The sequence below is a fragment of the Dermacentor albipictus genome, chromosome 1, assembly GCF_038994185.2.
Source record: "Dermacentor albipictus isolate Rhodes 1998 colony chromosome 1, USDA_Dalb.pri_finalv2, whole genome shotgun sequence".
In the NCBI taxonomy this organism is placed as follows: domain Eukaryota; kingdom Metazoa; phylum Arthropoda; class Arachnida; order Ixodida; family Ixodidae; genus Dermacentor; species Dermacentor albipictus.
In genome coordinates this window covers 142,140,605-142,155,069 of record NC_091821.1, presented here as the reverse complement: position 1 = coordinate 142,155,069, position 14,465 = coordinate 142,140,605, and the positions used below count along the sequence as shown (strand labels likewise).

Genomic DNA, 14,465 nt, shown 5'->3' with positions numbered 1-14,465 from the left:
AATTAGTAAGTCGAATGTTTTCTAAACGATAATGCGGGGCAATGTTGTCTTATAACTGTTGGACATGAATACATGGTGTCCCACGGAATTGGAAACGATTCTGTGAAAAGGTTTCGCATATATTGCTATAGATTAGGTCTGTGTGCTGGCCATAGTACTTTTCATCCATTGAAACATAACTTTTGTTTGGTGAATTATATTGGTTTCATTATTCTAGGCGAAAAAAGTGAAGTTGCTTTTGAAACTTTTGTGGCAGTGTCATTTATGTCCATCCTATTCGCTCAGCTTCGTAAGGAACCTACTGGAGCAATTGCTGTTAATAAGAGCCTAATTATGTTCTTTATAAGGTATATCCCACTCCTATAGTTTATTACAGCGACCAATTTAGGCCCCTTTACAGCCACGTCACATCAACTTCATAGAGCTCATCACGTCCCTGCGAGCTCATTAACACTGACATGGCGCTCTTTGACCATACCTGGCCCTTGCACCACTAAACACCAAACATTCATTCATTCATTTCATTCATTCATTCATTCATTCAACATTCATTCATTCATACTCCTATAGTTTAATGGCATGCTGGCGCTTCAGCTGAGGCGAGTCACAAGCTCACCTCAGCTTCAAAAAGAAAATATCTGCTGGTGTAGTGGTCAAAATGCTGAACGCCGAAATAATTTAAACATTCCCGCCAAGCAGCATAAGACGTTGACGTCACTGCCATTTCCGCATGAGACGTCTCCTTTATTTTTATTTTTTTGCTTGCTGTGAGTTGTCTCCCCTGATACGCAGATGGCGACAATTGCAACGAGCTGTCATTTTCTTGACCTGCGGGCTTCTATAAAAGATTCGCTACCACTTTACATATACCTTGGATCTAGCATGGAAACTCCGTGCTCAGCTCATTGATTATTCAATGAGACATACGGGGAGCGAATACACATTTGTACGGATGGTTTGGTCTCACCTACCAGCTCTTCAGGTGCCATTGTCATTCCGGCTACGAAAACCACGATCAAATTCAAACTGTCTCACATGACAACATCAACAGTGGCATCGCTTGCTGCCCTGCGTGCTGCTGTCAAATATCTCCTGCAAGACACACCTTAGAAATGGGTCATATTTTGCTATTCGAAGGCAGATCTTCATGACCTACATTTTGCCCCATGCCATAGACTCGTGAACAGCTGACATATGAAATAAGAGAAGATCACAATCAAGCTATTGCTAAAGGGCATGAAATATTCCAGTGGCTACCTGGACATACTGACATTGCTGGTGATGACCTCGCCGACGAAGCCGCCCGGTCTGCCCATCTGTACGTCCGACCAGTTCCAATCCCCTTATCCAGAACCGACGCTGCAAGAAAGCTTCATATCGGGGCTAAAGCTATGACACACAAATAATGGTCTTCTCCCAAGCTCCCGAAGTGTTATATTCGTAGACTTGATCCATCCTTAAAGCTACAAGTGCCAAAATTTTTCACATTCTGGGGCGACAGTATAATGCCGCCCCTGGCTCGGGGTGGCATTTGCGAAGGCCTAGCCGTTCCGCATTGGAATGGGGGATACGCCGATGTGCGACTCTTTCGGAACCACAGAGACGATTGAACACATCATATGTATCTGTCCCCAATACGACGTCGAGCGCGAAGTTCTCCGGACAGCACTGTACCAGCTGGACTCCAGACCGTTTTCCGTAATGAAGATCCTTGGACCCTGGCCGCACGCGTCGATGGCACAAAAAGCCACGAGAGCGTATCTTGAAATGCCTCAAGTCGACAGGTCTTGGGAACCGTGTGTAGACTCGGTGCAAACCTTCCACTGTGCGGAAAACTGTGCTCTCTCTCTCTCTTCATCCCCATACCCCTTCCCCCAGTGCAGGGTAGCAAACTGGACGTGCATCTGGTTAACCTCCCTGCCTTTCCTGTCTTCAATTTATCTTTCTTTCTCTCTCTCCGTGCTCAGCTCACAGTTAAAACTTCACGGCTTTTAAACACTCCCTTCATGAACAAGAGACACCATAGCAGCATGACTCCAGGAACCTAATGAAATAACTTTTATTGCTTTGAAAGCGTATATCAGAGCTATGCAACTAGGGACAGAGATTTTGATGCAAGCATTACTTACTCTACATCGTGTTGCAGCCCCAGCGGCAGTGAGCACACCGGGCTGACACAGCTCTGCTCGGGCTCAAGTGGTCGAGTAAACGGGGCACGCGAAACGTCACATGAAACGTCACGGACATGCCCTCGCAACTCATCGCCAGCTATATTCGCCAGCTAGATCATAATTTGATGCCGGGCACACGAAAATTGCGTGCTTTGTATTTAGGTTATCGATGTCATTAGAGACATTTATAATTGGAAGCACTATCATGTTATTTTGCCCTAGTCATTCTGTGGGCTATCCGCCGTCACAATTAGGAGGACAGGGAGCATAAAGGGCTAGAAGCACAGACCGAAAATAGGCACGCCTATTGGGTTGTTCTGAGGTCCACACATTGGCATGCAGGCTCCTGTGGCGGCTACGGTCAAGCGCTCGAGACGACGTTATTTTTACGTCAGCCAGCAGCGAGCAGCCAGCGCGCTCCGTCTGCGTGCTCCTCGCTGTCGCAGCGCGAAAGCTGCCCGCTGCTGGGTGCCGTAAGCCGAACGTCACCTCAAGGGTCGTGACTTTGCGCTAGCTGCAGATTCCCAGTTTCGTTTTCGTGCGCTTGATAGCCGAAAGTCGTCTTGCCGCAGTTCCGCGGGTAATCGCGCTTGTCGAGATCCAAATGTTTACATGGTTGGTACGGAGAGCCCGCTTCAATTTCCCAATTGCAATGAGCGGACTGAAATTAAAGGTTTGAACGTTAAATAAATATTTTGTTAATTAGCGACTAATTATTACGCATTACCAGTCATGCCGTGGTCGCCACCACTGACGGCATGTGTCCAACGGAACTGTCCTTTTATTTCAGAACGGCTATTTTTAAATATTAATTAATGTCCTCTTAGAAACACCCGGTATTTAAGGCTACATTTGCGCCGCCTTGACACAACCTTTCTGGGGGATTGGCCAAGAATAGGCACATACCAATATCACTTACGAAGGTGGCGAAGTTATCTATACGGGAGCATGCCAGGCACCGGGTTGGCTTAGCGGCTGTGGTGTGGGGCTGCTAAGCACGAGGTGGTGAATTTGATTCCCGGTCGTGGTAGCCTCATTTCAATGGAAGTGAAAAAAAGAAACACTCATGTGTCGTGCATTAAGTACGTGTTTAAGAAACCCCAGAGGTCAAAATTATTCCGCAGTTCCCCACCACGGCCTACCTCATAATCATATTGTGCTTTTAGCACGTAACACCCCCGAATTTAATTCAATATTTTTCGGGCACGTACACGGTGGCCCCAGCTAGAAGACGACTTGGGTCACTGGGTGTATCAAAAAGGTTAGATACCGCAAACTGGATAAAGCTCCCCAAAGAAATGCTAGTCACATTAAAAAGCTTCTTTAGAGTCTCCGCTTAATTCATTTTTCCTCGATCAATCAATCGATCATGCACCCATTCAGTGGTAGACCGATGGCTCAAGCTAGGGAGTGGGGACACAGTAGGGTTTTAAAAATGTTGAGTGATACAAAGAATACCCAGCACACACGACCTACGTTTGTCGGTCGCAGGCAACGGAGATAGTATTCACGCTGCTACATTTGCAACATTCACAATACGGAAATATAGTGGTCTTATTATTGATATTTCTAACGTTTTTGTCTTCGTATATGTGAGCAAGCTGAAAACACTAATGACGTATCCTTCTTTTTTTTTGCTGCATCAAACTTTTAAAAATTGCCTGTGGCAAATAGAACAATTTTAACTGGGGGTGTGCGAATATTGAAATTTTCGAATACGAATCGAGTACTAATAAAACAAAAAAACTGTCTTCGAATATCGAATCGAATATCGAATATATGTGTAGCATTACAAAGTTGCAAAACGAGGTAGCAAGAGTTTTATTACCCGTTTAGAATTATTATTGCATTTTACAAGGCTGCTTCAGGTTGAAGAAGCGCTCATTATAGGTAATGCACTCAGATAATGTCAGGTAATGCTCTCAGTCAGGTAAGGCGCTTGTTACAAATTATCGTGAAGGAAAATTAACTGCTCGACATGTTCAGAATGTAAGCGCTCTCTATGCACTGTGATAACATTTCTATCGGTAGAAAAGACTCTTTCACTAACAACTAAGGGGGCAGGGATGGGCAAGTACTTCTGGGCGAGTGCACTTAAAAGCAAGTACTTGAAGCGGCCGATGCACTGCCACCACTAACAAGGATCCTTGCCCCTTTCCAGGAGCGGCTTTTCCGCATAGTCTGTAGCTTCCCTCTCAGGGGCAGATGCCAAATGTGTCTTCTCTTTGTTCATCACTAGATCGTCAAAGGCATTCCATACACTGGATGCCATCAGTCGACACGAAGTCGACGCTGGCACGGCAGTGTTTTCACTGGCTTCAACGTCAGCTGCTGGGAGCTCCCTTGTCCCTAGGTCTTCCAGCCAGATAACCTGACCAGAGCCTGATGAACTGTGGCCTTAAAACGTGGATCAAGAAACATGGCCAGGCTGGCCACTTCGTCAAATTTGCACTCCACAAAACGAGTCTTGATACATTTTATAATATTGCTACGGGGTATGCTCCCACTGACGAAGAGCTGAGCAGGAAGAAGACGAAGACGACGATTTAGAAGCTAGCGCGGGCTGTTGCCTCTTGGCCAAGCGCAGCGTATTTTCCTTGTAAATATATTTGTACATAGCTTGTCGTCTGCGTCTTTCTACGTAACATATTTGGTGGAGGTGGACGTTCCCTGTACCTCGTCACGGAGCTTCGCAGTGGCCGGTACGTCGAGCCTACCTTCATGGCTCCCGGCGACGCCAACCCGACTCCACCGGCTCCGACACCTGCTGCCACTTCGACGACCTACATCACCCTCTCCGCTCCCCGTGATCCTGGCGTATTCTCGGCAAAAGATGGGGAAGACGTCGAGGACTGGCTCAGCCTTTACGAACACGTCAGCCGCAATAACCGGTGGGACCCCACTATCATGCTCGCCAACGTAGTCTTTTACCTCGGTGGCACACCTCGAGTTTGGTTTCGGACGCACGAAGAGGAGCTCACCAGTTGGGATTCGTTCAAGCAAAAGCTCCGAGACTTGTTCGGCAACCCCTACGGTCACAAACTTGCCGCGCAGAAGGCGCTTTCCGGCCGTGTGCAGACGTCAACAGAGCCCTATGTCACGCACATTTAGGACGTCCTGGCTCTGTGCCGCAAAGTTGATGCACACATGCCTGAGTCGGACAAGGTATCCCACATCCTCAAAGGCATTGCCGATGACGCCTTCAACTTGCTCGTATTCAACAACGTCGCGACGGTGGATGCTGTTCTCAAAGAGTGCCGCCGCCTGGAACTCGCTAAAAGCAGACGTATCGATCAGCAGTTTGCCCGTCTGCCCAACACCCCAGCGACTTCTTCCTGTGCCGACGCTCCTCGTCCCAACACCACCGGCGATATTACCAAGATCGTTCGGCGTGAGATTGAGGCCGCCTATCCGGCTGCCTTCGACTCCAGCCCCACCAACGCACCGGCAGTCACGGTTTCCCTGATCCAGGCAGTTGTCCGCCAGGAGTTCGAAAACATGGGCCTTCACACCATCTGCTCGGCCCATCACCCTGATACCCATCCGGCTTCTTCGATTCCGCCCCGTCCCGCATCGTCTTACCCACCACGTTTCCGCAACCCAGCTGAATGGCGCACTGCTGACGACAAGCCCATTTGTTTTCACTGCCGTCGCATCGGGCACATTTCTCGGCACTGTCGAAGTCGCTGGACTTCCCCGACCCGGTCTGCTTATACTGCCTATTCCCGCCCCTCGGGTGGCCCTTCTCGTCCTTATGCCGCACGCTCCGATAATGCCGCCACTGACTCTCCTGTGCCGAACCGCCCCTATTCTCGTTCACCTTCGCCCCAAGGACGACAATCTCGCTCTCCCCAGCCCCGTCGCTCCTTTTCGCCGACTCCCTTCGGACGCCGCTCCCAGCCGGAAAACTGAATGATGCAGCGCCTCGAGGTGACGCTGCATTGCTCCCTACGCCGCCAAATCCTCCACTGACGTTGCCCACTCATCTGAACCTTCTTGACGTGCAAGTCGACGGTGTTCCTGTATCTGCTCTTATAGACACTGGGGCGCATTTGTCGGTAATGAGCGCGGACTTTCGTACCCGCCTGAAAAAAATAATCACGCCCGCCACGACGCTTGTTGTCCGTGTCGCCGATGGCGGAACAGCCCCCGTAATTGGTATGTGTGCCGCCCGCGTCTCCTTCGCCGATCGCTCAACAGTCGTGCTATTCACAGTCATCGCCCACTGTCCCCACGACATCATCCTCGGCTTAGACTTCCTCTCCGCACATTCTGCTCTCATTGATTGTTCCGCCAGTACTCTCCGCCTTGACCTGCCTGTTCTGGATCCCGCTGAACCACACCCCAGTCGCCTCAGTTCCGTCGACTTTGTTCGCTTGCCACCTACGGCACTGACTTACGTTGACCTAGTGTCATCCCCACCAGTGCCCGACGGTCACTATATCGCGGCTCCTCTACAAGACGTCCTCCTTACACACGGGATCACGGTACCTCATACCGTTTTATCTATTACGGCTAATTGCGTCTGCCTGCCAGTGGTCAATTTTGGCTTGACGACACAAGTGCTGCCACGCGGGATGTCTCTGGCCCAACTTTGCTCATTCGAAGATCACTCAATAGCATCTATTGAGGTAGACAGCAATTCAGCCGATCCTCCCCTACCATCTCAGTCGACAACTTGCACCATCGCCGACTTACAGAAAATGATTGCGCCCGACATGCCGTCCGAGCACGCTCGTGAGCTCTACCGCGTTCTGCTTTCCTACAACGATATTTTTGACTTTAACGATCGTCCTTTGGCCCAAACTACAACTGTTAAACATCGCATTAATACCGGCGATGCCCCTCCTATTCATCGCCGCCCGTATCGAGTGTCACCGGTTGAGCGTCAAGTTATTCACGCTGAAGTTCGCAAAATGCTTGCCAATAACATCATAGAACCGTCATGTAGTCCATGGGCGTCACCGGTTGTACTGGTAAAAAAGAAGGATGGTTCATGGCGCTTTTGCGTGGATTATCGGCACCTTAACAGGGTTACCAAAAAGGACGTGTATCCCCTACCTCGGATCGATGACGCCCTTGACTGCCTCCATGGTGCTCGCTACTTCTCTTCTATTGACCTCCGCTCCGGCTACTGGCAGATTGCTGTGGACGATCTCGACCGCGAGAAGACTGCCTTTATAACTCCGGACGGTCTTTATCAATTCAAAGTAATGCCGTTTGGTCTATGTAACGCTCCTGCCACTTTTGAACGCATGATGGACTCCCTTCTTCACGGTTTCAAATGGTCCACATGCCTGTGCTACTTGGACGACGTCATAGTATTCTCCCCAACGTTCGCTACGCACCTCGAGCGCCTCTCGGCAGTCCTGGACGTTTTTCGTCGCGCCGGTCTGCAACTGAACGCATCGAAGTGCCAATTCGGCCGTCGCCAGATTACCGTCCTTGGGCATCTCGTTGACGCGAACGGAGTGCAACCGGACCCAGGCAAGATCCATGCTGTTACGCACTTTCCTGTTCCGAAGTGTGTCAAGGATGTGCGCAGCTTCATCGGCCTTTGTTCCTACTTCCGCCGTTTCGTGAAAAATTTCGCGGCCATAGCACGACCACTAACCGAGCTTTTGAAAAAAGACGCCCCTTTCCAGTGGGGCGTTAACGAGGCCTCTGCATTCTCGCATCTAATCGACGTTCTCACAACGCCTCCCGTTCTGGCCCATTTCGATCCGTCTGCGCCTACCGAAGTTCGTACTGATGCCAGCGGTCACGGAATTGGCGCAGTACTGGCACAACGCCAGCGCGGCAACGACCGTGTTATCGCTTACGCCAGCAGGCTCCTCTCACCCGCGGAGCGCAACTATTCCATCACTGAGCGTGAGTGTCTGGCCCTAGTTTGGGCGGTTGCAAAGTTCCGCCCATACTTATATGGCCGACCCTTTTCCGTTATCACAGACCATCACGCGCTTTGTTGGTTATGCTCATTGAAAGACCCTTCAGGAAGACTTGGTCGCTGGACCCTACGCCTCCAAGAATATTCGTTCTCTGTCACCTACAAATCTGGCCGACTACACAAGGACGCTGACTGCCTGTCTCGCTACCCGGTAGACGAGCCTGACGACGCCGACAGTAGTACTGCCGACGGCATTTTCTCTGTGTCTGCCTTCGTTAACATCGCCGATGAGCAGTACCGAGACCTATCGCTGCGAGTGCTCATCGAGCGTCTGCGCTCTACACCTACCGACGCATCCGTTCGCCGATATGTCCTCCAGGGCGGCATTCTGTACCGAAGGAACTTCCTCCCTGACGGATCTGATCTTCTTCTTGTCGTGCCAAAACATCTACGACAGACTGTGCTCTTTGAGATGCATGACGCACCTACTGCAGGACATCTTGGCGTAACCCGCACGTACGACCGCGTCCGCCGCCGCTTCTATTGGCCTGGTCTCGCTCGCTCTGTCCGACACTATGTTGCTGCCTGTGATACCTGCCGGCGTCGGAAAACACCTCAGGTGCTACCTGCCGGTCATCTCCAGCCGATCACTGTCCCTGTGGAACCGTTCTTTCGTGTTGGATTAGACCTCCTCGGTCCCTTTCCCACGTCATCCTCTGGGAACAAATGGGTAGCCGTCGCAACTGACTACGCCACCCGATACGCTATCACGCGGGCTCTCCCTACCAGTTGCGCCACTGACGTCGCGGACTTTCTCTTGCGGGACATTATCTTACTTCATGGCGCCCCGCGACAGCTGCTCACTGACCGTGGTCGTAACTTCCTCTCGAAAGTTATCGCCGACATTGTACGTTCCTGCTCCACTCAACACAAGCTGACTACCTCATACCATCCTCAAACCAATGGCCTGACAGAGCGATTAAACCGTACTCTTACCGATATGCTGTCAAAGTATGTTTCCAAGGACCACCGCGACTGGGACATTGCGCTTCCTTACGTCACATTCGCTTATAATTCTTCCCGGCACGACACCGCCGGATTTTCTCCCTTTTATCTGCTCTACGGTCGCGAACCGAGCTTGCCCCTTGACACGGCACTTCCTCCTGCTTCGATCTCAACAAGCGAGTATGCGCGCGACGCCATCGCTCTCGCCGACCATGCACGCCAGCTTGCCCGTGCTCGACTGACGGACTCGCAAACCACTCAGCAGCGTCAGTACAACGCCCGCCACCGTGACGTGCAGTTTTCGCCTGGTGCGCTCGTGCTCTTGTGGTCGCCCTCTCGTCACGTCGGACTTTCACAAAAGCTCCTTTCGCGATACACAGGACCCTACCGCGTGCTGCGCCAGGTGACGCCTGTGACTTATGAAATTGCTCCTGTGAGCTCAACCTCGTCATCTACTCTGGCGTCTAGTGATGTCGTGCACGTCAGTAGGCTCAAGAGCTACTACACTGCTTCAGAGTCCAGCCTTTAGTCGCTCCGGGACGGCGCTTTTGCCGCCGGGGGTAGTGCTACGGGGTATGCTCCCACTGACGAAGAGCTGAGCAGGAAGAAGACGAAGACGACGATTTAGAAGCTAGCGCGGGCTGTTGCCTCTTGGCCAAGCGCAGCGTATTTTCCTTGTAAATATATTTGTACATAGCTTGTCGTCTGCGTCTTTCTACGTAACAATATCATTAGCAAACCCTGCCTTACCTTTGCAACCTTCGAGGCAATGTAGCATTCCAAAAATAATTGGAATTTGACATGACAAGGAAGGATACTTTTCAGCACTTAAGATCACAGTTGCGTCAAACAAAGGCTTCAGTGCCTCCACAAACACCACTGCATCTCTCCACTCTGCAGAGTTAAGTGTATCTATGCTCGTGTTCGAAATGGTGAGCTCGAGTGTGATGGTCTCTTTGAGTTCAAGGAGCCTCGAGAGCATGAGGTACTGACTGTTCGATCTTGTGTCAACATCCTGCACAACATTGAGCACGTCTTCGTTCAACTGCCTCTGCAGATCGTTCAGTCTTTTCAGCGCACTAAGGCTGCGTTTGTAGTGTCCAATCGCTTTCGCCTTCTTGCAGAGTCTGTTGATTGCCGGAGTACACGACATCGAATCGCTGATCGCCAGCTGCAGAGTGCGCGCAAAGCAGGCTTGCTGGAGCCATGGCAGTCTCCTGGCAGCCTCCCGGATATCGCGGTCGTTGTCCGTCACGATCTACTTCGCGCAGTCGATTGGTATCTCCCAGTCGGTGCATAGGTGCTCCAATGTGGCAGCTGTGTTCACAGCCGTGTGACTCTCCGGCATATGTCGCGTGTTCAAAGTGAAGTTTTTCATTTCGAACTTCACGTAAGAAAATGACACGGGAGGCTTAAAAAGCTCTCGTTGGCACGTGACGTCCATATATCGCTCGTAAAAGCGAGAGTGCTTGTTCCTTCTTCCAGTGCTTTTCGCATCTCCTGTCGCACCTTTGCTCTTGTTTCGTCGTACAGGCGTGGGACGAGCACACGCGACAGTTTTGTATGCGATGGTAGACTGTATCACGGTGCAGCTGCTTTCATCAGTGCTTTGAACTCCCGGTTTTCTACAAAGCTGTGAGGGAGAAGATCTAAGGCGACCATTTCGGCAACTTTCTGGTTAAGTGCGTTTTCTTTCTTCTTAGACAATGGCTGCTGTTTCTGTTGTAGTATATCGTCCAGTGTCGGTTGATTCTTCAACGGCGCGTTTGCAGCGGCGTCTTTTTTGTACTCTTACATCAATAAATAGTGCTGCTTCAAGTGATTTCGAAGAGTAGTAGTCGTTCCCGTTGGCGTTTGAAGAACACATTCGCACGACTTGCACCGAGCTCTCGACGGCGAAAGTCTTGTGTAGTACGGCCGAAGACTTCTTCCGGCTTTCTTTTCTTGCTTGCTCGGTGACTCGTCTTCCGCAATTGGTGCCATTCTTGGAGAATACGTTTGAGCGAGGGCTGTACCAGCACTGAGATAGTTGCCAATAGTGCAGTGGCGAATTTAGCGTGGATTGCGTTTGCCTCAAAGAGCAGCAGCGCAGCATGTAGCGAAGAGCCGGCGACCGCCTTAGAAAAGCGGGAACACAAGGCGGGAGTTGTCGATGGCGATGCAATGTTCTCCTCGGACATATTTTTTTCTTTTTAATTTCCAAACATCTAAAAATTGTCCAGGTAACATTTTCGAGATACATATTTTATTGCGCATACTTAGAGGGTCCAAAAGTACATCATAAAGTGTTATGAAAGAGCCCCGGAATAAAGCTTGCTAAAACAAAAACCGTAACTAATCATGTCTCACGGGCCAGGTGCAGATAGACTGAAACAAAGGATACAGATAATGAGCGGATCATGCGAAGTTCTCAGGGAATAAACATGTTCTTAGGAGAATGCGGAGCAAGCATATAACTCGTTAATTGCTCAATTATTCGCATTCTGTCCGAATATTCGTGGTTTCTACCGTTAATCGGCCGTCCACGAATATTCGAGAATTTTCGAATTTGCAATTCTCAAATCGAATACGTTTCGAACAAGGAAAATATATTCGATTCGTATTCGAAATTTCGAATATTCGCAAACCCCTAATTTTAACCCTGCAGCTAAATGATCAGGTGGTCATTACTTCTACGAGAAATCAAACTAATTCGTTAATAATTAAAAAATTAAAATAATTCTCTGTTAACTGATTACGTTATGGCGCGTATTTCAATCTATGAATTGTAGCTAGTGAGTTTGCAAGGCACGTAGACTTGGAACGAATACTGAGGATGGCACCGGTTTCGTCGTATGCGCCGTCTAACCTGTTAAATATGCTGTTCTTCCATTTTTTTTTCTTTTTTAGGAAAACGTTGTTTCATGCACTGAAGCATAAAATTAACCGGAACGACAATGCCTCTTGCCGGGCACGTTTAAATTCAATATTTTGAAACTGGTGTAGTCCTGAGAGGTCGTTCCAAGCGGATATGCCTTGCGAACTCACCGGCTACAATTCGTAGATGGAACATGTGCCGCAAAGTACTTAATTTAATGGTTTAATTAATGAACTAGTGTAATTATGCAAATTATTTAATTAAACATTTTCATTTCGCATGAAAGTAATGGCCACCACACCGAGTAACATAGCTGAAATTTAGAATTGTGCTATCTGCCGCAGGCAATTTTTAAACATTCGGTGCAGCTAAAAAACACCTGGTATAGGTGACACATGGATCGAATTGTTCGTCGTTTATGAATGTATGCATTTTGCCATTTCTATGCTTTAAAGTATGTTGTCGCAACATTGTTGGGCCGATATTTCACAGTACGGCTATATACAATGCAGTTTTCTATTTTCTGTTCCAGATACGCTTACACTGGTGTGCCCGTCGTCGTCAGCGACGGGGCTTCTAACTGGACCGCACTTAAGTCATTTTCGCTCAGCTTTTTCGAAAATGTCTACCAGAATTCGGCCTTGAAAACGTCGAGAAATGCTTGCCAGTTCTTTCCTTACAAAACAGAGTTCAAAAGCCTCGAAGAAGTTTTTAGCATGTCGGATGAACGGTCACGACTTCCATGGTACATTGGTTGGTAAGAATGCAAGCTCCATGGTTCCCTCATATATGTATTTTTTTCTTTTTTTACTCGATACGACTCCATTTTCTAATGCTCAGAGGCAACATATTGCTTAGATCTGAATACCATTTTATTACGAACATGTGTTCAGACCTAGGGCCCTATAACGCAAAGCTATTCCAATCTGTCTTTATTCCAATCTCCCGACGCCAAATTTATGTAACCACCGACGCATGTATTGGGCGTTAACCCGCAGCATTGTTTGAAGAAACCAATCAAACGCTCTTCTTATTTATAGGATGCCATGAGCGAAAATCATTCTCTACCTTGACAGATTCTTCTTATCTAATTGGCTGACAAGAGGTGAGGTGCAAGCTGAAGTGGAGAGGGTTTCTGTGAGGCCGAACCGGCGCAGTGGAAGTAGATATCCGGATAGAGGAGGCTGGTGCCGGCCTCTTTGATCGGCCGGCTTCCCCTTGCTTAGCAACCCGCCCTGGTGGTTTAGGGGCTATGGTGTTGCGCTGCTAAGCACGAGGTCGCGGGATCGAATCCCGGCCGCGGCGACCGCATTCCGATAGGGGCGAAATGAAAAAAAAAAAACGCCTGTGTCCCGACCACTGGGGGCGCGTTAGAGATCCCCAGGTGGTCAGAATTAATCTGGAGTCCTCCACTACGGCGTGCCTCATAATAAAATCATAATTTTGGCGCCTAAACTCCCAGCGGCGTGCAACGGGAGGTTAAAAAACCGCTAAAACGGATTCTCAGTGAAAGCGATTTGGCTGAGCGATGTCGTATACGTGTCGAAAGGGCTCAACAACGCTATACTGGCACGTAAGGAGCTTTATTTTCGCAAAAATATTCATTCGCCCCTGCAGCTCCGAGCAGCCAGGGCCAGAGTTCTCACCGGGCAGCGAGCTTCTATTCCTTTTGGAATGGGAAGTCTTCGCCTATTAAAATTTTTTTTTGTGTGTGTGGCAAATCAATAAATATTTAATGCGTACACATCACTTTAACGGGATGAGTTTTCGCGGTTTTTCGAAGTCGCGTGACAGACAGGCTTAGTGGGTGCAGCCCTAAACCTTTCGACCAATAGAGGAGGGCTGATGGCGAGAAAGGCGTAAAATCGGAAATAATTATTTTTTTGCTCGGTCTAAGCACGCATAAACAGTGTACACGTCATAGCAGATGGAAAATTCTCGCGGTTTTCGTAACGTGATGTGACAGACGCGAAGTGGGGATGGAAGGAAAAAATTTCGACGAATCGTGCAGCGCTGTTTGCAGTAATGGAATAGAAATAGTTTGGAATAGCTTTACGTAATGGAGGCGCGTGGCCACAGAGTTGGCAGACGACAGAGACAATGCGTGTTCTTTCACATTTCCTAGGTGACACGGGCCTGGACTCACGCCTGTGATACCAGTTGTGTAATGTGTCCTTCACCTCGTTCCTCCCATTATCATCCCCCCATTGTGACCCTTTTTCTTCCCCTCTTCCCCTTCCCTTACGTAGAGCAGCAGGCCAGATGATCCATTATCCGGCCCACCTCTCTACATTTTCCAGTCATTAAAAAAAAATACTTCTTTACGTAATGGCGCCCCTAGTGAGAACTTCTGCACAATGGCAATATCTCTTAGCATTGTTGCTGATTGTGGGGGCACGGGATTGTGTATTGGCTGCAGTAGACACATTTAGATGAGGATGGATTGCAGTGAAGCTATTGTAGTCCTTTCAGTGAGCAATAGAGGGCCCCATGGGGTCAACATTAACGGGGAGGGCTCTTTACTACAGCTTTACTCATAGCCTGA

The 14,465-nt window shown here is 49.1% G+C and overlaps 1 protein-coding gene across 3 annotated transcripts in view; it reads left to right on the top strand.

Annotated features, from left to right (window-relative positions):
- Positions 1–14,465, top strand: part of LOC135900057 (uncharacterized) — a 332,823-nt gene that overhangs the window by 192,088 nt on the left and 126,270 nt on the right. For all 3 annotated transcript variants that reach the window (XM_070526745.1, XM_070526743.1, XM_065429490.1), the window contains exon 3: positions 12,453–12,677. In XM_070526745.1, the coding sequence (XP_070382846.1) occupies positions 12,453–12,677 (225 nt within the window). The remainder of the gene's footprint in view (positions 1–12,452; positions 12,678–14,465) is intronic.